This window comes from Anolis sagrei, chromosome 5 (genome assembly GCF_037176765.1).
Source record: "Anolis sagrei isolate rAnoSag1 chromosome 5, rAnoSag1.mat, whole genome shotgun sequence".
Classification (NCBI taxonomy): Eukaryota; Metazoa; Chordata; class Lepidosauria; order Squamata; family Dactyloidae; genus Anolis; species Anolis sagrei.
In genome coordinates, this window is record NC_090025.1 from 56,100,903 (window position 1) to 56,124,576 (window position 23,674).

At 40.3% G+C, this 23,674-nt stretch overlaps 1 protein-coding gene across 4 annotated transcripts in view; it reads left to right on the top strand.

Annotated features, from left to right (window-relative positions):
• Positions 1-16,206, top strand: part of NPY5R (neuropeptide Y receptor Y5) — a 46,875-nt gene extending 30,669 nt beyond the window's left edge. For all 4 annotated transcript variants that reach the window (XM_067468706.1, XM_067468707.1, XM_060778756.2 and 1 more), the window contains 2 exons: positions 1,848-1,942; positions 11,427-16,206. In XM_067468706.1, the coding sequence (XP_067324807.1) occupies positions 11,436-12,773 (1,338 nt within the window). In that variant the 5' untranslated portion in view covers positions 1,848-1,942; positions 11,427-11,435 and the 3' untranslated portion in view covers positions 12,774-16,206. The remainder of the gene's footprint in view (positions 1-1,847; positions 1,943-11,426) is intronic.
• The last annotated feature ends 7,468 nt before the right edge of the window (positions 16,207-23,674 follow it).

The following is a 23,674-nucleotide window of genomic DNA, read 5'->3' on the forward strand; positions in this document are numbered from 1 at the left end:
CCTAGGTATGTCTTTGAACTGTCAGAGATAAAGACATGCTAATGCACAAAACACACACACACACACACATTTGGCAGAGTTTCTGAATTGTTCCTTTTAGTTTCCTACACTTTCCCACTACTATCACATCCAGGGTTTTATCATTTTTTATCCTGTGCGTTTGGCCCGCCCATTGTGTTCTGTCTCTTCAGTATGTTATTTTGTAACTTTTTTATTTTATTTTGTTCCTTTATGTATCTTGTTTTGATGTAAATTTTGTTTCTTTGTATTTTATTTTGATGTATTGTATTTTTGGCCTTGGCCTCATGTTAGCTGCTCCGAGTCCCCTTTGGGGAGATGGTGGCAGGGTATAAATAAAGATTATTATTATTATTATTATTATTATTATTATTATTATTATTGACACAAAAGCACAGTATGTCACAGCAAATGAGATCTATATGCTGGATTTCGTATCACAAAATCACAAGACGAACACTTCCCAAACGTCTAGGACTGTGTGATGTATTTTTGAATGATGCGCACAGATCCAAGTAAGGTGGCCTTTTGCAGTTGACAGATCATGATTTTGTCGATATTTATTGTTTCCAAATGCCAGCTGAGATCTTTTGGCACAGCACCCAGTGCGCCAATGACCACTGGGACCATCTGTACTGGTTTATGCCAGAGCCTTTGCAGTTCAATTTTGAGGTTTTGATAGCGGCTGAGTTTTTCCTGTTGTTTTTCCTCAATGCGGCTGTCACCTGGTATGGCGACATCATCATCATCATCATTATCATCATCATCATTGTTATTTAGTTGCCCAAAAAACACCTACTCTCCCTTAAAATGTATTTGCCTTTAAATCATGCTCTCAAGAGACAAAAATAAGCAGAGTTCTACAAACTTCATGTATTTACCCTGTAGGTACTTTGCATATCAATCCAGTTACAAGTAGATTTAAGTAGTTTCTCTGTTTAGATAACATAGGGCATTTTTCCAAAGTCCAAAGCATCTCTCTGTTTTGAGAGTCTAATAGAATCACTGTAGTCTGTTTCAACTAAGTTCTAAAAGCATACCTCTGTTTTTACTGGAGTCTTTAAGCTGAACTTCTTCCTTCAAACGTCTGAAAGCAAAACGTAGTTTCAAAAATGGAGTCTGAGTCCTGAACAGTCCCGGTTCTGATCCCATGGTCTGTAGCCCTTCCCACAACAAGGAGTTAAAGTCAAATTGCATACTAATGCACACAAATACAGTACACTAAGCAATTTAACTAGTGGAGGCTTGAGAAGGTTGCTATTTCCAACATCTAGTGTTATCGGTGTTGGAAAGCATGGCCACATTCTCTTAATTAACAGGAATGAAAGATTCAGGTAGCAAGAGAGAAGCAACAATAGGATGCTCTGGGCCGTATGTTCAAGGAAAGGAAAAATGACAATGAAACAAACAAACAAGAATCCCTATGTCCAATCTATAACAACTCAGGGATATCTGGGAAGAATTATTTAGTAATCTTGTACTTTTCAGGTTGTGTCAGACTCTACTTCCCACCATTCACAGCCATCATTTTGATGGCTGGGATTTGACAGAGTTGTAGTCTAATGCATCTGAAGAAGGCTGGAGCAGACCCTACTGAGCTGTTGTCTGATTTTTAATTGGACAGCTTCTTACATACTCAAGATGTAAGTGTCCAATGCTTTCATGCAGTTACAATTCATGTGCTGAAGTAGACACGCAATGGGAGGAAAGCAGATGTTAGCTGATAGAGACATTAGCCTGTGTCAGGATGTACTCAAACTGATGAAGTTTGTTATTAAGATGCCGGGGTCATAAGCCTCTTCATTTATTTTTCTTCATTTTTGCTGCAGAACACAGTGAACGTGCCAATAGAATTTGCTGAGCTGAAGCCAGGAAGGTTCCCTGATCATCCAGCATCATTCATGTGGAACAATGCTTGGGCAAGGCAAGTGCTTGTTATTTTGAAGGAAAGTGCATGGAATCGGAGAACCTATCAGCCCATCGTTTTGGTATCAAACACTTCTGATTCATCTATGTTCAGTTACTGGCATGCTGAATCATACTTGTTTAGTTATTGGCAGAAAGTAGGCATTTTTATTCTGATGCAAGAGAATGGAAAATTATGTTTTGTCTCATCTTGTCTCAATTCTGTGATTGAAGCTATAGCATCATAGATTTCAAAGGGACTTCATAAAATTATCAAGTTCAGGGGTGGGGAGAAACCTTTTACCTCCATGAGGATAGAGGTAGTGCATCAAGTGCCAAAAAACATGAATCATAAATATACATGTCCATTCATTGTGGTCACATTCTTCCCTGTGTTCATATATATACGCACAGACTGCCTTCATCTCTGCATGAAGAGTCAAGGAAATTTGAACCTGCCAAGGATATGACAACTCTTGTTCCAGTTCCGCTGGGAACAATGACTCGGATGGATGATTCTGTTCATGTACCATTTCCCAGGAGAACCATTCCTAAAAGAAATGGAGTTTACAGTTAGAAGTATCTCTGTACTTCCTGCTTCTTAACAAAACTGGTTGTTTCTGGGGATGTATTACTATTCTGGTTGCAGTAGTCTGGGAGAGAGTTGTAGGGCAGGAATTGGGTAAGCTGTAGATCACCTGCCCTCAATCTAATCCAGCTTTATGGAAATTCAGGAAATCTACTAATACAGATGGATCTGGTTTGGAGTCTAATTTGCCTAATTCTGTGAAGCTGGGATTTCATGACTCAAAAAGTGACATGTCCAACTATAGGCAGCCCCCGGTTACAGACAGCTGACTTACAAATGACTCATAGTTAAGAACAGGGGCAAGACAACAGGAAATGAGAGGATCTACCCCTGGGAAGAGAAATTCACTCCTGAAAATTCACTCATGGGAGAAAAAGAGAGTCTCCACTGAAGCTTTATCACCAATCCTTGTTTCCACAACAAGTCAATTTTTTTCAAAATTCAATTATCACAGGGACAGAAAGTGAGATAAAATATTCTGAACAGGGGCACAAAGCTTCCCCCCCCCCCCTCTCTCCCTCTCTCACTAAATCTGATTGCTGTCTCCTGCAGAATTCTTGGGTTTGTTTTACTTACTTACTTAGGTGATCCCTCAGTGTCCGAGTAAAATAGTCTTCCAAGATCAGTATACTGGCAGTGGGTCCGTAGGTGACTGTGGAGCCCTATTCTTGATCTGCATGTTCTCCCACAGTGAGGGCATTGGTTTCCAGGTGGAAGGCGGTCCTGGTCGGGGTCGGCTTGACACGCCTTCCTCTTGGCACATTTCTTTCTTTCACACTCCATTCGTGCCTCTTCAAATTCTACAGCACTGCTGGTCATAGCTGACCTCCAGCTGGAGCGCTCAAGGGCCAGGGCTTCCCAGTTCTCAGTGTCTATGCCAGAGTTTTTAAGGTTGGCTTTGAGCCCATCTTTAAATCTCTTTTCCTGGGGTTTGTAGTTTAGGAAAGAGCCTTTAACAATCTCATTTAACTATAGACCCCAGAATTCTGCAGGAGGCAGAAACCGAATTTAAAGTGGATTCATTCTGTGATGGCGATATACATACATACAGGCCCATAGCCAGGATTTCAATTTGGGGGGGGGGGGGCTGAGCTTCGGGGGGGGCTGAGTCTGAGTGAAAGAGGGTCTACCCTAGCAAACCTTTTGTATCGTTACCCCAATACCCCCATGCATATGGGATATATTGAGTATGGTGATCAGATCATGATATGAATAAACATAACAGTTTAAATAATGCACCAGTAAGGCCTTTTCGTGAACCACCATGAGAATTTAAGGGGGGGGGGGGCTGAAGTTTGACTTACAAACAAATCCAACTTAAAAACAAACTTATATAACCTATCTTGTTTGTAACTTGGGGATTGCCTGTACTGCTATTATGACATCCTAGTAATTAATGAGTCAAAAAATAGATGCAGAGTTAAGGGGGGGGGGGGCACACTAAATGGGTTATTGTACTCATCTTAATATTTTCCCAGAGTCATTTGGTTTGGAAAATAGCTTAGAAAAGCTACCATTCTTGGCTTGGACAGCAAAGCGGTGCTATTTGTAACCCTTCCATTTTGTGTGTTTTACCCTTTCACATATTAAAAGGGTAAAACACTGTCAATATGTGTAGCTCCCTGTCAGGATTGTATGTAGCAAGTAAGCTTTCTCTAATGAACCATTTGCATAAGCAGAGAAGAACATCCAGTAGGAAATGCCTTGAGGAATTGTGGCTTAGTGGTAGAGCAGATGGTGTAATCCCTCAATAAGGCTAGAAAAAAAAACTGGCTGAAATGCTTGCCTCCAGTGTTAAGCAAATTATATCTAGCTGGACTGACCAATGACTCGATGTTATGCAGCTCCTTATGTTGTTATACCTTCTCCTGGCTATATCCCGATTTTATGGCCATCCATGGTTTCTATGAGAAAAACCCTGTGAATTTTGGCTTCCAATCTTTGGCAAGTTGAGAAGCCAGGTGGTCCATGCTCTTGTTACATCTTGAATAGACTACTGCAATGTGCTCTACGTGGGGTTGCCTTTGAAGTCTATTTGGAAGCTTCAAATAGTCCAACGGGTGTTAGCTGGGCTGTTCATCGGAGCAACGTACAGAGTATACAACCCCCTGTTACTCCAGCTTCACTGGCTGTCAGTCTGCTACCGAGCACAATTCAAAGTGCTGGCTTTGGCCTATAAAGCCCTAAACAGTTCTGGTCCAACTTACGTCCAAATGTATCTCCCCCTATGAACCAGTTAGAGCATTAAGATCAACGGGGGAGGACCTGCTTTCTATCCCTCCCTCTTGCAGGCACAATTGGTGGGGCCTTCTCAGTGGTAACCCCTCACCTATGGAACTTCCTCCCCAGTGACATTAGACTGACCCCTACCTCCTCACATTCAGGAAAAAGCTGAAGACCTGGCTATGGAACCAGGCATTTGGGGAATAGTGCAATATAGAATGCAGCATTAACTATGACTACGGGTTTTTAATCTGTTAATCGTTTTTAATATTTTAATTGTTTTTATTTATTTGTATCTGTTATTATAAATCCATGTGTTTATGTATTTATTTTCCAATGATTATTTGCAATGGAGCATTGAATCCTGCCATATCTGTAAGATGCTCTGAGTCCCCTTTGGTATATAAGTATATCATGATATGTATATAAGTAAATAAATAAATATAGCCCAGGATATACAATAGCTCTACTGGGAAACATTGGAAAAATAATAATTCTTAGTGGCCCCTGGAAGATAATTTATACTAGCTATGCCCTGCCACGCGTTGCTGTGGCCTATAGTAAAACTTATCAAAGTTGAGGTAGATATCTGGACTATTATGAAAGAGAGGTCCCTACCTATTCCTTCCCCCTTTCTCTCCTTTCTTCCTTCTCTACCTCTTTCTTTCTTTCCTTCTTTCACTACTTGGTTTCATCCTTCTCTCTTTCCTTCATTCCCTCCCCCTTTCTTCCTTTGCCTTTCTTCCCTCCCTGTTTGCTTCCTTCTTTCTCTTTTTATTTCCTTTTATTTCACCACCATCATAACAATAACAATAATGCAATGCATTGCCTCCGGGACCTGACACCTCCCCCATTCCCCCTAAAAGGGTCTCATAGGAACAATAGCATAATAATAATAATAGAAATAACAACCTTTACCCGCCACGTGTTGCTGTGGCCAATCTTCCCTCTTTCTCTCCTTCTTTCCCTCCCTCCTTCCTTCCTTCCTTTCCATCTTTCCTTCTCCTCTTCTTTCTCTATCTCTTTCCTTCCTTCCCCCTTTTTCTTTCTCTTCTGCTGTCTCTCTTTTCTTTCCTTCCATCTTTCCTTTTCTTTTCTTTTCTTCTTCCTCTAACTTTCCTTCCTTCCCCCTTTTTCTTTACCTCCCTTTCTCTTTCTTCCTTCTTTCCTTCCTTCCTGTCTTTCCTAGATTTTGACAGGGCGGGAAGGGGCGGGGTGGGGTTTGGAGGTGGCGTGAAGTAAAAGGAGGTAAGATTGGGGCAGGGGAGTGATGGAACGTGGGGTTGTGTGTGTGTGTGCGGCAGCGGGGGGAGTGATGGAGCGTGGGGTTGCGTGTGTGTGTGCAGCGGCGGGGGAGTGGGGCTGCATGTGTGTGTGCGGCGGCGGGGGGAGTGGGGTTGCGTGTGTGTGCGGCGGTGGGGGGAGTGATGGAGCGTGGGGTTGTGCGTGTGTGTGCGGCAGGGGGTGTGTGTGTGCGGGAAGCGGCGCGGCGGGGCTTGGAGTGGGCATGGTTTCCGCAGAGGGAACGTTGGCCGGAAGGCCATGTGCGCGCGCCAGGGAACTTGCGGCTGGGCGCCAATGCGCATGCTCAGTTGTTTTGCCGTTTTGTGAGTGTGTTGTTGTGTTGTTTTTCATTTTGAGTAGATATGTTTGTACCTTGTGGGTTGTGTTATGGGTATGGGAATTTTGGTTAAGTTTCGTTGGGGTTTTTTTGAGTTTTGTTCTTTTGCCGTTTTGTGAGTGTGTTGCTGTGTTGTTTTTCATTTTGAGTAGATATGTTTGTACCTTGTGGGTTGTGTTATGGGCACGGGGGTTTTAGTTAAGTTTCGTTGGGGGATTTTTGAGTTTTGTTCTTTTGCCGTTTTGTGAGTGTGTTGTTGTGTTGTTTTTCATTTTGAGTAGATATGTTTGTACCTTGTGGGTTGTGTTATGGGCACGGGGATTTTGGTTAAGTTTCGTTGGGGGATTTTTGAGTTTTGTTGTTTTGCCATTTTGTGAGTGTGTTGTTGTGTTGTTTTTCATTTTGAGTAGATATGTTTGTACCTTGTGGGTTGTGTTATGGGCACGGGGATTTTGGTTAAGTTTCGTTGGGGGATTTTTGAGTTTTGTTGTTTTGCCGTTTTGTGAGTGTGTTGTTGTGTTGTTTTTCATTTTGAGTAGATATGTTTGTACCTTGTGGGTTGTGTTATGGGCATGGGAATTTTGGTTAAGTTTCGTTGGGGGGTTTTTGAGTTTTGTTTCCTCAATTGATGCCCCTAACAAATTTATATATATAGATAAAGAGGCAAACACACCTGCTACAGGCTCAGAGCCAAAATAGAGCATCCCCCTTCCCCCGGAAGCAATTGAAAAAAGATAATCAATCCATAGTCTTTGAATAAAGGTATTTTAGAAGACAGCTGCTGTTCTTAAGCCACTTGGATGCAAAGGCTACACTTCCAGCTTGTTGTTATATGTGAAATGTTGGTCTATCATAAAATTTAGGATGTTGACTACATTGTCTGTACCATTGTGGATTTGAGACATTGAATGAACGCAATGCGGAAGAAATGTATAGCTCTTTGTGTGTGTGTAGTTGAGGAAGCATTCCCAAATGTAGGTCAGAGAAGTGAGGAAACTAGAAGTATTGATTTGCTGAAACGTTTGTCCTCCTTCAATCCAGCCCTGCTTTTCTCAACAGGTGTAGAATGATTTGGTTGTTTATCTGCTAACTTATGTGTACAATCTGTTTTGAGGCAGAAGTGACAAAAATTATGACCAGCTATTGAAAGTACATAGGAAGTCTGTTTTATTTCACAGCAGGCAAATACCAGGGAAGTCTATGTCTGAAAGTGAGGCAATCAATATCTATTGTCACAACATTAAAACGTAACCTTCTGCTAGAGTACAAGCTTCTGGAATTGTCTCATCTTTATTTGTTGCAAAACTTAATTATCAAATATAGGACAATAATCTTTGGGGAATGCATGTTATCCTTTAAAACAAAGGGCTATTATATTTCCAGTTCTTTTTGGACTGAAAAAAGGACAAAACAGGAAGAAAATCACAAAGCCAGCATCAACTATACACAAAATCCCTCATCTAATCAGAAAAGTGCTTTGGTTGACCTTAGGACAAAATCAAGAACCCAGAAAGTGTTTGCATTTGAAATGTGTGTCCAATGGGAAAAGCTGGCTATTGAAATAATGTAATTGGATATGTTTGGCTTTCTTAAAAGAGTTGTTAGAAAGTGTACTGTTTCCTCTCAGTAACATTGTATGCAACCAAACAAAACATAAACACATGGAATACAATTAATATATTTGTATTAATGCATATGGTATCAATCTTACTCTCCAAAGTTCTCATCACAAGAGTCTTGTGAAGTTCTTAGGTTCATAGATAGCAAGGAAATTCAGATAGTAAGCTTGGTGGTTGAATGGAGATTTGAATGTGTGTCACCCAAGTCCTTGTCTAGCATTATGCATTACAACAATACATAATAATCAGAAAGGGAACAACCATAATTCATCAAGCAATCATGCTACACAAGTAAAAATTTAAATGCTCTTGAGTTTCAGATCAAAATTACAAACCCTCTGGTACTTCTGGAAGCAACTAGAGACCAATCTTAAGGCAATTGTGGTAGACCCCTCCAAATCTGATACATGTGATATATATATATATATATATATATATATATATATATATATATATATGTATATATATATATTATTCAGAAACTTGAAATTCCAAGGGAAGGGCTACCAGGTGGAAAAAAGAAAAGAAAAGAAGCTTGTCATAACTCTTTGGAATATCATACATCAAAATTTGCAAGATGGTTTAGGTGGTCAACCAATTTGGCCAGTTTCCAGTCATAAAATGTGGGGCTTCTGAGAAGCACAAAAACAGGACTGTCATAACTCATTGAGAAATAACGTTAAGAAGGACTGAAAAACAGGACATGTCTCCTTGAGGTATTACTGCCAAAATTTCCAAGTCAGGGACATAGGTGGGAAGACTGGAAAGGGTAAAGGAATTGCTCTAAAGATTTTGAAATTCAAATGCTGTTGTTAAGACTCCTGAAGTAAAGAATGGATGAATAGGAACATTTAAAGTATGCTAATATTTATTGTCGAAGGCTTTCATGGTCGGAATCACTGGGTTGTTGTAGGTTTTGGGAGCTGTATGGCCATGTATGGCTGAATGCTTCTAGAACATGGCCATACAGCCTGAAAAACCTACAACAACCAATGCTAATATTTCATTTTCAATTTTTCTGAAAAATTGGGGGGGGGGGAGGGATTTTTTTCTGAATGAACCAAGAAGACAAAGGGCTTCCACACCACCACCACAGCATCATCATTTCCAGACATTTTACATCTCTTAGATAAAGCAACGCAGAATAATTAGTTGAAAGAAGGAGAGAGATTTACAGAAATTATGATCTGCCATATCTGAGAAGGCGAAGCTATCTAATTTTAAGTGTGGAAGAAGGATTCATACAATTATTTCCTGATCACTGTCATTCATGCTCTTGCTATGGTCTAGTCATTCATATTCCAGTCCTGATTGCAAAAAGCAAATTAACCTTGCTGTCCATCAAAAAAAATCCCAAAGTCTGCATTAGTGTAAAACCTTTATTAGACTAACCAAAAGAGTGTAAACCATCTCAGTTCTGTTCTTCAAGCATGATGCTATAAAGAGCTGGTTTGGTGCAGGAACTGATTTGGTGATGATGTTGTGAAATTTTAAGATGGAATGGGAAGCAGACATCTGAAAACATCAAAATGAAGGTGTAGTATCTGATATGATGGGTTCAGCTTCAAATTTAGAACTCCTTCCTCCCTTGTTTTATCTCAGCATACCATGCAAGCTCCATGCTCTCAACATCACACCATTTCCCTCTTTTACCCAACTTTTTGTCACATCTTGCCTGATGAAGAGATCCTGTAGACATTTTGGAAGCTTGGCTATGTTTTGGAACCCATATGTTGGTCTAATAAAAGATATTATTCTAGTAGAAATTATAGAGGTAATGTGACTGCCTTTAAAAAGCTACAACTGGTTCAATATGTAGCCATCAGAATATTGAGTAGAGCCAGTCAGTCAAATCATATTATACCAGGGCCAGTGAACTGGTCTCTGACTTTGTCCCACAAAATTTGTCATTGAAAGGTCAATTATGTGATTAGCCATTTCATTGTCTAGTTACTTCTAATTTTGAAAAAATGTTTCTTGTGGGCCTAGAATACACAGAAAAGGCCAGTCCTGTCCCCTCAACAATGCAATTACCCTTTAAAAAAGTGATTGTGTGGTCATAGGTTGAAGCAGTCCCAGTAAGACAAGTACGGTCCTCTAAAGTCCTGGAGATGTTGTCCATAGGTTATCCTGCCCTGTCCTGCTCCAGTCTTATGACAGTTGCAGAAATTCCCAACGTACTTCAAGTGTGACCTTTAATGTCCTAAATGAATCAAAGCAGAATATAGCTGTGCATGTCTGTGATAATTCAACTTGGGCACCCAAGATCTAGAGTTTTATAGAGGTTTCTTCCCCTGGGTTCCATAAGGAGGTACATTTTTACACAAGTATCAAAGATAGTTCAACTAATTTCAAACAGATTATCTCTCTTGGGTTGGGCACAGCTGGTAAATCACTACCAGCAGCAATAAGATCTACCAACCGGCAGGTTGCCAGTTCAAAGCCCTGGTCAAGGTGAGCACCTGACTGTCAGCACTTCTCACTGTTTACCTAAGCAGTTTGAAAACAGCATAGAGAAATTAGGTACTCCTAAAAAAAACAGGGGGGGTATTTTACGATACCATAAAAGAAAAAGACCAGAAAATGCCAGCGACCAAAAGGAAGGAGGAAGTCCTGATGGCTCTTTGTCATAGAGGATGGAGCGATAGCACCCCCCTGTGGTTCAATTTGAGCACAATCTCGAAAGGCACCGAAAGCTGGTCGTCGACACAACATACCTTCTTTCTGTTTGTTCTGTTCTGTTCTGTCTGTCCAAACAGCATTGAATATTTGCCACATATGTGTACTGTGATCTGCCCTGAGTCCCCTTGGGGAGATAGGGTGGAATATAAATAAAGTGTTGTTGCTATTATTATTATTATTATTATTTCATATATAGTGTATGTGTTTGTGACTTTAAGTTGTCCATCAACTTATGGTGACCCCATCAATATCATAGGATTGGTGTTTTTTCCAGTTTCTTCCTATAGCACCTGGTATTGGTTTGTGGTTTCTCATCCAAGAACTAACTGGAACTGGTCCTGCTTAACTTCTAAGATCAGACAGGATCTGGTGCTTTTAGGGTATTTGGGCAGCTTTTAATGTCCTATTACCTTTTAAAAATACTCATTTTAGTCTATTATTAGATTACAGTAAATTATTATTACAAACATTCTCTTTAATATTGCATAACAAGAGGGGATATAAATTTTAAAAACAGAGATCTAAAAAGTAATTTCTCAAAGATGACTGAGAAATATTCATTCATTGAAACATTGAAGAATGTCTTGATAACAAAGCTTTTCATTCATTTTTTAAAGAAATCACAATTGTTGTATCTGTTAGTTAAATTAAAACCATAAGTATCATACTATCTGTGTTTTTAAATACACAAAGAACAGTTTTGAAACTGATTTGCATAAATGTTGTTGTTACTGCAATTAATAAATATTCTATTTCTGGTTCCAAACAGGAGTTTAATATGGATGTAGAGTTCCAAGACTACACTAACAGGACAGTAACATCAGAGAACAGTTCGGCTCCTTCTGTGGGTTCCAATTTTCCTACCTGGGAAGACTACAGGAACAGCGTGGATGACATACAGTATTTTCTCATTGGCCTTTATACTTTGATCAGCCTTGCTGGTTTTCTGGGAAACCTCCTTATTCTTGTGGCTTTGGGGAAGTGCAAGCAAAAAACAATAATAAACTTTCTCATTGGGAACTTAGCATTTTCAGATACTTTAGTGGTAGTCTTCTGCTCTCCCTTCACCTTGACATCTGTTCTGCTTGATCAGTGGGTATTTGGCAGAGTCATGTGCCATGTGATGCCTTTCCTCCAGTGTGTGTCTGTCTTGGTTTCCACTTGGATGTTGATTTCTATTGCGGTGGTCAGGTACCGCTTGATACGCCACCCTCTTTCGAGCGACTTGACTTTGAAACATGGTTGTTACCTCATTTTAGTCATCTGGGCTCTTGGTTTGGCCATTTGTTCCCCTCTGCCTGTTTTCCACAAGATTGTCAATCTCCAAGATGCCCTTAATCTGGAAGCACTCAGAAGCAAGCACTTGTGTGTCGAGGCATGGCCCTCTGCTTGGTACCGGATAGCTTTCACTATTTCCTTATTAGTCATGCAGTACGTCTTGCCTTTGGTTTGTTTAACCATAAGTCATACCAGAGTTTGTAGATCTGTTAATTCCCGGTTGCTAGGTAAGGAAAACAAGTTGGAAGAGAACGAGATGATAAATTTAACCCTTCATGTCCCCAAGCACCATGGGCCTCAAGGAGAGCTCTCTAGCTCTGAAAGGTGGAGTTATACATTTGTCGGGAAGCACCGAAAGAGGTACAGTAAAAAGACAGCTAGTGTGATGCCAGCAATTTTAATGCGTCACCGGGATCTTAACTCTGGAGGCCTCCCTGAAACATCAGGTACTGAAAAAAGCCAGCTTTCTTCATCCAGCAGATTTATACCAGGAATACCTGTTTGTTTTGAAGCAAAACCAGAAAATTCAGAATTGCAAGTTGGGATGACAATACCCCGACCCACTAGTCAGATTAAGAAAAGATCTCGCAAGGTTTTCTGGCGACTGACAGTACTTATCATTGTTTTTGCGGTCAGCTGGATGCCCCTTCATGTTTTCCATGTTGTAACTGATTTCAATGGCAACCTAATTTCAAACAAGCATTTTAAATTGATCTACTGTATTTGTCATTTGTTGGGCATGATGTCTTGCTGTTTAAACCCAATTTTGTATGGGTTTCTGAACAATGGCATAAAAGCTGATTTGTTGTCCCTTGTTTCATGCTTACAAATATCATGATCGCCTATAAGTTTACAGTAAAATGTGAAATAAATTGTTATAACCACAAGGTTCACTGAACCATGGGGTATTTAACCAGTTTGTGAAAAAAGATGGTGGCAAGTAGTGGCTCAGAACTTATTGTGAGAATGGTTAACTCACTGATTTGATGATGTTTGGATTATTGCCCCACATAGGCAGACATGTAAGATAATGAAGCAGTCACTTCAAGGCCATCTTGGTCTTCCAGCTATGACTATCTTTAAGTTGGATACTCAGACCATGGTTTGAGACAGGAGTCTTCTATTAGAGGTTCTGAAGATTTGTCGTAGTTGCTGCTGATGTTGTTGTCCTTTGCCTTCAAGTTGACTCTGATTTATGGCAGCCCTTCATAAAGTGTCCATCATAAGATTTTACTTATTTATTGTGTCAGAAGCGAATTGAGGGTACAGTTATAATTTATTTAAAAACACAAACAAAGTTAAGAACTTGGCATTATACTAAATGTCCTTTGACCAGAAGCTCGCCACTTGGAGAGCTCTGGTGTCGCCGTAAGAAGGTCCTCCACTGTGCATGTGGCAGGGCTCACGCTGCATTGTAGTCAGTGGTCTGTGGTTTGCTCTTCTCCACACTCGCATGTTGTGAACTCCACTTTGTAGCCCCATTTCTTAAGATTGGCTCTGCAGCTCATGGTACCAGAGCGCAGTCTGTTCAGTGCCTTCCAAGTCACCTAGCCTTCTGTGTGCAAAGGGGAGTCTCTCATCTGGTATCAGCCACTGATTGAGGTTCCGGGTTTTAGTTTGCCACTTTGGGACTTTTGCTTGCTGAGGTGTTCCTTCTAAGTATCTTATAAAGCTATTTCTTGATTTAAGGCATTGGCATGCTGGCTGATATCTGAACAAAGGATGGGTCAGGGATGTCGTTACTTTGGTCCTTTCATTATTGGCTGCTACTTCCCGATGGATGTCAGGTGGTGCAATACTGGCTAAACAGTTCTCCAGTCGTGTGGAGTGTAGACATCCTGTGATAATGTGACATGTCCCATTAAGAGCCATGTCCACTTTTTTAATGTGGTGAGATGTATTCCATACTAGGCATGCGTATTCAGCAGCAGAGTAGCAAAGTGCAAGGGCAGATGTCTTCACTGTGTCTGGTTGTGATACCCAGGTTGTGTCAGTCAGCTTTAGTATTATATTATTTCTTGTACCCACTTTTTGCTTGATAACCAAGCACTGCTTCTTGTAAGTCAAGGAATGGTCCAGGTATTTTGGTGTGCTGCAATGCTCCAGTGGGATTCCTTCCCAGGTAATCCTCAGAGCTCGATATGCTTATCTGTTCCTTAAGGTGAAATGTGCACGTCTGCATTTTAGATGGATTAGGAATCAGCTGGTTTTCTCTGTATTAGGCAGTAAGAGCACCTAAAGCTTCAGAGAGCTTCTGTTCAACCATTTCAAAGCTCCCTGCTTGAGAGGTGATGGCACGATTGTCAGCATAGATGAAACTCTCTGTCCCTTTCTGGCTGTGGCTGATCATTTGTGTAAATGGTAAAAATTGATGGAGGAGGCAAACTCTCCTGAGGCAGGCCGTTCTTCTATTTTCGAAAGATTTATTGAAAGTGGAGCATACCATTGTGTTCCTCTTAGGTTGAGAGAGTATAACTTGCCCAAGGTCATCCAATGTGTTTCCATGGTTGAGCAGGGATTCCAACCATAACTTCATGGAGTCTGTGTTCCAAACTTAAATCACTACACCATGCTGGCTGTTTTCATGAGATATACTATTGCTGATATTTTCACTACATGCAGAAGTACTGGATCATAGCTCTAGTCCACACATTTCTGCTGAATCCTGCTTTAGTGGTACTGGAAAATACATAAATGAAAAATCTTGCTATTAAATGTCAAAAAACAACGTATTGCTGCTATGAGCTGTCAAGCAGTTATTTATGGTTAAAATAAATTCATTGCTCTTTTAAACAAGTTTTAAAGCAAATTAAAATAAATGTCAGCTTGTTTGTATTAATGGAAACAAAAATGGTATTCTATTTATTACATAATGTAAAATATTTCTAAATAATTCTTAATGAGGATTTGGGGGTTAAGCTTGTTGAAAGGAATCCTATGTAGAAATGACATCTGCTCCACATAGTTTAGTGCTACTGAGTTTTAAAAGCAGATAGGCTTTTACTGGATTGTAATAAAATGTCAGGTAAAGCAATGCCCTAGCCCTGTGTTTGGAAAACCAAAGATACAGGTTTCTGTCTTTAGAAAGGATGCAGGGACACACAGAGGGAGAAAGAAGGAAGACAGTTGCAGCACCTGTAAGACTAAATTGTTTTTAGTTTAGCATGAGCTTTTGGGGATATAAATCCACTTCTCTAATGCAAAATGATATTAAGGCCTTAGGTATACATTTAAACAGTTGTGGGAGTGGGGTAAAAGATAATAGGCTCCAGAAAGACACATACTATGTACCTTGCCCTACATTTTCAAAAGGCTGCTTAAAGTGATAAGGATCTTATAGTTATTAGTTACTGTTGATATCGGAAAACAATAAATCTGCTTACCAAAAATCAGTTTCTTTAGGTTCAACCCAGAGTCAGTTTTTAATGGGTTCTTACATTTCTCTCCCCCCGCCCACCCTTTGTCTCCTTTCTTCCTTTTTATGCTGCAAGATACCAATATGGCTCATTTTTTGAAAACCTTTTTTTCCATGTCACAACCAACTTGAGAAACTGCAAGTCACTTCTGGTGTGAGAGAATTGGCCATCTGCAAGAATGTTGCCCGGATGTTTTGATGTTTTATCATCCTTCTGGAAGGCTTCTCTCATGTCCCTGCATGGGGAGCTGGAGCTGACAGAGGGAGCTCATCTGTGCTCTCTTTGGATTCGAACCTCTGACCTGTCGGTGTTCAGTCCTGTTGGCACAAGGGTTTAACCCACTGCATCACCGGGGGCTCGCTTTTTAAAAAACTACCTCAATGGGAGATTCTTGGTTTTAGAAACTTAATCTACACTTAGAACGAATGCAGTTTGACACCACTTTAACTGCATTGCCTTAAAGCTATGCAACAGTGGAAGTTGTCATTTTACTAAGTCTTTAGAAATGTTGATACTTCACCAAGGTACAACTCCCGTGGTTCCATAGCACTGAACTGTGGCAGTTAAAATTGTATCAAACTGCATCCCTTCTGCAGTGTAGATGCACTCTAAAATTTAACTGGGGGAAATAATATGTCTGTTTTGTTGACATTCCCAAGCTGTGAGCGAGACTACATTGGGCCTTTCCTTGTAGTCCTTGTGTTGGTCATTGTATTTAGTCAGGTCTTCGGAAATTAATTGCGTTTCGGCAGAAAGAGTCCTTACTCCATGCGTATTGTTTGAGCTTTCTTTTGTGTGTTTTTAATTGTGTTTTGGCCTGTTTTGTGTTTTTAATTAAACTGTGTTTTGGTTTAACTGCTTTTTGAAGAATATTTTTTATATTGTGTGTTGTTTTTTTACAGAGATAAAGTCAGGTTGTAAATTTAACAAATAAAACACTGAAGAAAAAAGAAGAAAGAACAGCAACTAAGATATTTTTTTGTGTCTATGTCAGTAGTGACTTGAGGAACTACAAGTCGCTTCTGGTGTGAGAGAATTGGCCATCTGCAAGGACGTTGTTCAGGGGACACCTGGATGTTTGATGTTTTACCATCCTTGTGGGGGGCTTCTCTCATGTCCCCGCATGGGGAGCTGGAGCTGACAGAGGGAGCTCAACCTGCTCTCCCACTGGCCTGCCAGTCAGCAGTCCCGCCAGCACAAAGGTTTAACCTATTGCTCCACTGGGGACTCCACAAGCAAGAAATAATCTGTGCAATGTTTTCAACATATAGTGGTAATGTACATATTAAAAATGGAACCTTTGTGGTCCAAGAGGTGCTTGGAAACATGTAGAGTGGAAGCATATGTTTCACAAAACTTTGGATTGATGTACAGGACAATGCATTGTTTGCTCATTATAATCTATAAGAAGTGGCTCCAAATCTCGAACTGATATTTTTTTTCAGTGTTCTAATCTGCTGCTGCTCTTTAGCAAAGCACACCTAATTTCATGCTTAAACATTTCCTTTGGAATTTATATAGAGGAATCGTTAGGAAAGATGGTGTTTACCCTCAATACTTTCTGTATGGCAAACATATGTATATACTCAGCAGAAACTGAATCACTTTCCCCCTTAGATTGGATCCAGAGAAGACAACCTGTTCTTATTTCTGTATGGACTTGTTCTTTATTCCTGCTGCTAATATAAACTTGCAACCAAAGAAGTAACAACTATGAGTGGAAGTGTATTTTTAGAGGCATTAAACTATTTCAGTTCTGAAGTGTTTTCATTTGTGCCTAGTAACCATTTCTTCTGAACATGCTTTGCATGCTAAGAGCTAGTAACTGCTATGTCCTGGAAATGCATTTGCAGTCAAAAATCTCAGTGTTACTTTGAAAGAAAGGAAGAAACAAAACATCGGGAATGTATTCTCGAAGGCTTTCATGGCTGGAATAACTGAGTTGTTGTTGGTTTTTCGGGCTATATGGCCATGTTCTAGAAGCATTATCTCCTGACATTTCGCCTGCATCTATGGCAAGCGTCCTCAGAGGTTGTGAGGTCCTCACAACCTCTGAGGATTCTTGGCATAGATGCAGGTGAAACGTCAGGACAGAATGCTTCTAGAACATGGCCATATAGCCCGAAAACATTGAGAATATTCTATATGAAAAATTCCATAGGGTTATAATATTAGAAAGAGATTGGAAAGCAACCCTTTTTGGACCACAGCTCCAGAATTTCCTAACCAACGAGGATAGTGTCAACAAATATTTTTAGTAAGTCAACTCCCTTAGGCAATTACCAAGTTGTCATGATGGCTACAGGATTCTGGGAGTTGTAGTCCAAAAAATATTTTTCCTGACATCTGCAATTAAGCTGCTTCTTTAGCTCCAGTCAACTATATGAGTATTTCTCTTAGAACTTCATCAAACAGAGAGAGGGAAAACTGGGGGAAAGCAGAAAGACCTATCTTAACCAATTCCCTCCTGTCCCCCGTCCCCCCCCCCCCCCATCTTCAAGGATGGCAAGCCATCCCACGTCCTTATCCATCTTTTTCTCATCTTTTCCTCACTTTCTCCCATATGGAATCTGGAATTGGGTAACGCCGTAGGATTCTCATGGTGTTTCATTTCCAAAGTGCATGGAAATGCAGGCTGAAACCCATGGGATGGAGTCCTGGATTGACATATAATCCAGTTCAAAGCAGATAATCTGGATGAGAAACTGGATTGTATGGCAGTGTCGATGGGGCCTTATAAAGAACATATTGATTCCATTGAAAAGATTCATACAAATAGCCCTGCTTATTCGGCTTGTGCATGGATTTGTTATGGACATTTGCCTTTGGCTTGTTCGGTTGATTTGGTTGGTATGGAAGCCCATAACGGCATGAGTTCCACTGCCATTTTTTTACGGGCCATAACAATATAGAAAACTGACTGCTTTTGGTTACACATGGAGTGAAGGGAGGGGGCAATCACTAGAAAGAAAAGTGCGAGGGGGGGAGAGGCACCACTCCAGCACCTCCAAATCAAGAGAGAAGAGAGCGTTTTTCTAAGGAAGCTCAGGGTAGGGTAACTCCAAGTTGATCCCTCTTCCTTCCCTGGGAAATGGAAAGCCTCCTTAAAATACCTTAGAAAATTGCCTGCTGCAGGGAGAGAATTTGTGCACCTGCAACTCCTGTCTCCTCTAGAGTAGAAACAGTTGTAATGAAGCATTAAATACGGCCTCCTCTACGGACAGAAGATCAAGGATCACAGAAAGAGTGGTCTCTTAGCTTTCATGCTTTTAATCCAGGTCTTAATGAAGGATATGAGGACAAACACAATGCCTAAAATGATGGGAAAGTGAGTCTGTGGGAAGTCACCAATGGGTCGGATAAAAAACGAATATTTTGTCATCCCGGATCAAAAATGATTTTCCGTTCTCCTGAATTCAGGAGGCTCCCAAAAACTGGATCAGGACCCCTCCATCAAAATCCGGGACACCAAAACGGATTGCGGTATACCCGGATTGCACAAGCCTACTGCCTATATGACTCGTAATGCAAATTTCAGCTGATTGCATGAAGTATTTCTTAGTTCAAGATGACAGGAATGGATCTAACATCTCATTTAGAGAAGCAAGACTCATTAATCTGGTTTCTTTCTTCATATCTTCCTGAATACGGTTTGTGTGTATATGTGTATCAGGTTGCTCTCCCCTCTTGCTTCCTCCAGGATTATCACAATTTAAATAATTAGGTCAATAAAGTGGCCTTTATTTGACCCAAAATGTTGTGTGGCCTCATTATTCCATGGTAGATCATCAAAACCATTACATCATCTGTCTGTTCCTGTGCATAATAAAGTTGAGTGGAGCAGCAAAAAATAATTCCAGGAAAAACAGAGTCTTGGGACTTCTTGGGGATGAGAAGAAAACATTTCAATTATGGCATAGCCTTTCATGGATAAAATGAATAACATCCGAGTGTGTATGATGTTATCACACCAGGACTTTAAAGTGGGCAGTCCTGCATTTCTGCCACTTGCAGAATTCTGGGAAAAGTAGTTTAGGGTGGGGCTTTTTTGAATTCTTGCCTTCCCAAACTACATTTCCCAGAATTCTGCATGCAGCAGAAATGCCGGGCCGCCCACTTTAAAGCCCTGGTGTGATAATGTGGCAAGGCTTTAAGTGGCCACAAGACTTCATTGTTTTTGACTGCCCATAACATGTTGTCTTTCTGATAACAATTGAGGACTAGACACCAATCTCCAAAAAGAAAAGAAAAACTTTAACAGAAGCTTTCTAGCCAATCAATATTGTTCAAAGGAAAACATTTCAAACCTGATCTTTATTTCCAACTTTGAAGACCCAGTATAAAAACTGCCCTTTTAGTTAAAATACAACATCATTTTTCTCTTGTATAATATTGCTCCCTACTATCAACACCACCCTGCAATTTTGCACAGGTATGTTTTGGAAGAAAATTATATATTCCCCACCCATTATTTCCATTGTATTTGTCACCTGGAGATATTTACCAATAAGCAATTCAAAAAAACCAAATCTTGCTTTTACAGAATCTTATTGTATTTGTTCCTCCATAACTTGTGTGTGTGTGTCCACTCACCAGCTATAATTTGCTAAGAAGCCCATGATAACAAAGCAATCTTATTGTTAAACTCCCAATATCTAATCTCAAACCTATAGCACTTTTCAACAGTGTCTTTCTGTTACATTAAGAGTACATTAAGATGATTTGCTACAAAAGTACTCTGGATATCTTGGCTGCTATTTAATCATCACCAGCGTAAATTCTGGAGAAAATGTTAAATGCTTTTAATGGGAGGGTTACGTATGCACTTGAATTGCTCTTCTGTCACAATTAGTAGAAATTAAAAGTGTTTAAGACTGGATTGTGCCCTGTATCTGCAATCAGCTCCTAAGAACTAAACATAACTGAATTGCCAGCACCTGCTGTGCCTTTATTATCAGGACAGTTCCAGCTAAAATTACACATACAATTCAACCATCTTCCTTATTCACTTGTGTTGAATGATGTTGCTACCACAACAGTCCTCGACATCCAGGTAAGTAAAAAAAAAAAAAAGAAACAAGAAAAAAAATAGGATTTACTAAACTGAGTCTGTGGCTAATCTTAACATTTTTCTCCATCCGAGCATCCTTTAAAGCAGCATTTCTCAACCTGGGGGTCAGGACCCCTGGGGAGATTGCAAGGAGGGTTTCAGAGGGTTCTCCACGACCATCAGAAAACACATATTCTGATGGTCTTAGGAACCTTTTTGGTAGAGAAGGCTGAAGATCTCTCCACCTATCTCTTCCCTTCCTTTTTTGGAAGCAGATGGCAAATCTTCCCACCCAAAGCCTTCCTCCTGCTGCAATTGGCCAACCTCTAAGCCAAGGGGAGGACTGTTTCCGAGACTCTGAGCAGTGAGGGGAAAGTAGGCATGCCAATTCATCTCAATCCCTCCAGTATTTTCTGTTGGTCATGGGGGTTCTGTGTGGGAAGTTTGGTCCAATTCCATCATTGTTGAAGTTCAGAATGCTCTTTGATTGTAGCTGAACTATAAATCCCAGCAACTATAACTCCAAAATGTCAAGGTCTATTTTCCCCAAATTCTACCAGTGTTCACATTTGGGCATATTGAGTATTCATGGCAAGTTGACCCAGATCCATCATTGTTTAAGTCGACAGTGCTCTATGTATGTAGGTGAACTACAACTCCAAAACTCAAGGTCAATGCCCATCAAACCCTCCCAGTATTTTCTGTTGCTTGTGGGAACTCTGTGTGTCAAGTCTGGTTCAATTCCATCATTGGTGGAGTTCAGATTGCTCTTTGATTGTAGATAAACTATAAATCCCAGCAACTACAACAATGACAAAAACAATCCTCCCAACCCCACCAGTATTCAAATTTGGGTGTATCCGGTATTTGTGCCAAATTTGGTCCAGTTAGTGAAAATTCATCCTGTATATCAGATATTTACATTACGATTCATAACAGTAACAAAATTACACTTATGAAGTAGCAAAAAAAAATTCTGGTGGGAATCACCATAACACGAGGAACTGTATTAAGAGGTTGCGACATTAGAAAGATTGAGAACCATTGCTTTAAAGAAATAGTGGGTTACTATGGACTTCCAGATATTGTTGGGCTGCAGTTCCCATCATTCTGAGCCTGCCCTGCTTATGCAAAAACAGTGGAGAAGGCATATGTTTCTCCATTGTATTTCATGATCTCAGATAAGACATTTATCAGAAACCATTCTTGTGAGCAGATGAAACTTTAAATTGCGGAGTCCCAGATGTTGTTGCACTCCAATTCCCATTAACTCACCTTAGTGTAGGCTGGCCAGGGCTGATGGGAGCTGCAATATCACACACTCTCCATATGGGCTCTAAACTGTTGTCCTCTCCCACTGCACCATTACGGTATTTTCCATTCATAAAGCTGCCTGGTATATGAGATTGGGGATTTCAGAGGAATTACAGTGATGTAAATCTGAGCATTTCAGAATGTCAGTTTTGTGGATCAAGCTGTTACACTTTAATACCAAAGTGGAGCTCAGTGATAACATAAGTCTTTTATGAAAGAATTAAGTTGTATTACCGATCTTTCTTCACTTAAACTGACTGCACAACCTGGCCATTTTTCCTGCTGACATCTTGATTTCATTATCAGCATATACTTGCACTGCAACAGTTGCTATAATCTTATGAGATTAAAGTTCTGTCTTATTGCTTATATTAAGCCTCTAGTACAGTTCTTTCCAAACTTTTGATGTTGGTGACACGTTTTTTAGATGTGCTTCCTTTTGCGACATGGTAATTCAGTTTTACTCACAAACCAGAGATCAAACCAACTCTTTATAAGAGTTACGGACACATACAGGAACTGTGGTAATGAAATGTATGGGACACAACGTATCCCATGTACATTTTTCATTTATCACTTTAAAATATATCTTATTTCTCATTTCACATAGACTCAGGGGTTTCTTGTTATGTTAATATGGCACACTACTGCCAAAACATAAATATGAGCCAACACAGAATTTGGAAAACTCTGATCTAGCTGCTATCCATCATTTTGAGTGCTGACTGAAAGATTGGCAGTTCAAATCCAGGGAGCAGCATGAGCTCCCACTGTTAAACCCATCTTCTGCCAAGCTAGGAGTTCACAATCATGGAAATGTGAATAGATCAATAGGTACTGCTTCTGCAGGAAGGTAATGGTGCTCCATGCAGTCATTCTGGCCACATGACCTTGGAGCTATCTACAGACAACACTGGCTCTTTGGTTTAGAAAAGGAGATGACCACCACCCTCCAGAGTTGGACATGACTAGACTTAATGCCATGGGAAACTTTTACCTTGACTTTATATTAGGTTATTGTAATGTCCTACAAATGGAGATGCCCTTCAAGGTTGCATTGAAATACCTGCCAATGTGGATCCCATTCACAGACATTTTGATGTGTAAGCTTCACCTCCACTGAGATATCTTCAATAGTTGATAATGTATTACTAGGCTCAATTCAGGGTGCTAACTTTGACCTACAGACTTTTGTCTTGTTTTATGTTGGGTTTCATCCCTGGTCTGCACAATGAGTAAGCTAGACTAGAGACAGGGGTAAGTTCAGGGATTCCTTTTCCCACATTCCTATTCATGTTTCCCAAAGGACTTTGTCTTTGCTTTGTCTTTACTACTAACCACTGTCTCCTCATCCTTTGATAACGTAGCAATGAGATTCTTTGAGGGAACTTCCTTTTAAGTTTGAACTGCCTTGGGAAGGCCATGCGGTTTTCACCATTCTTGTTCTACTTTTTTTTCCCCAGTGAGGAAGCATTTTGCCTCTCAATAGGCAAAATATAGCTGCATGGACTTTTTTTTTACCTTCTTTAGAAGATGAGACTTAGTAAGTTAGTTAGCTCCAAGACTTTTCTATCAGGAATGTATTTCTTTTTTACTTTAATAAATATTTTTAAACTCAAAGTTCTGACTCTGCAGTTCTAAGCCATCCTAAAAAATTGAAGGCTATCCCTTCTCACCACACGTACGGTTCTGCTAGTTATGGAGTTTACTCCTGATACTCTGCTATATTTGGGTGAAATTATCCTAACTGAGGGTTACATTTTATCCTAACAGCTCAGATTCCCTAACATTTTGAACTCTCAAGATGGAAAGTGAGGAAACCCCCTAGACTCCCAAGGAAGAGGCAACAAGGCCAAGCCCCCCTCTTCTCTCCCTTCTACTGCCGGGCTTGGTCTCCCATAGATCTGGGTCCCTTTTCAGCACAGAAGGTTACTCAAATGAGACTAATGTGATGGGGCT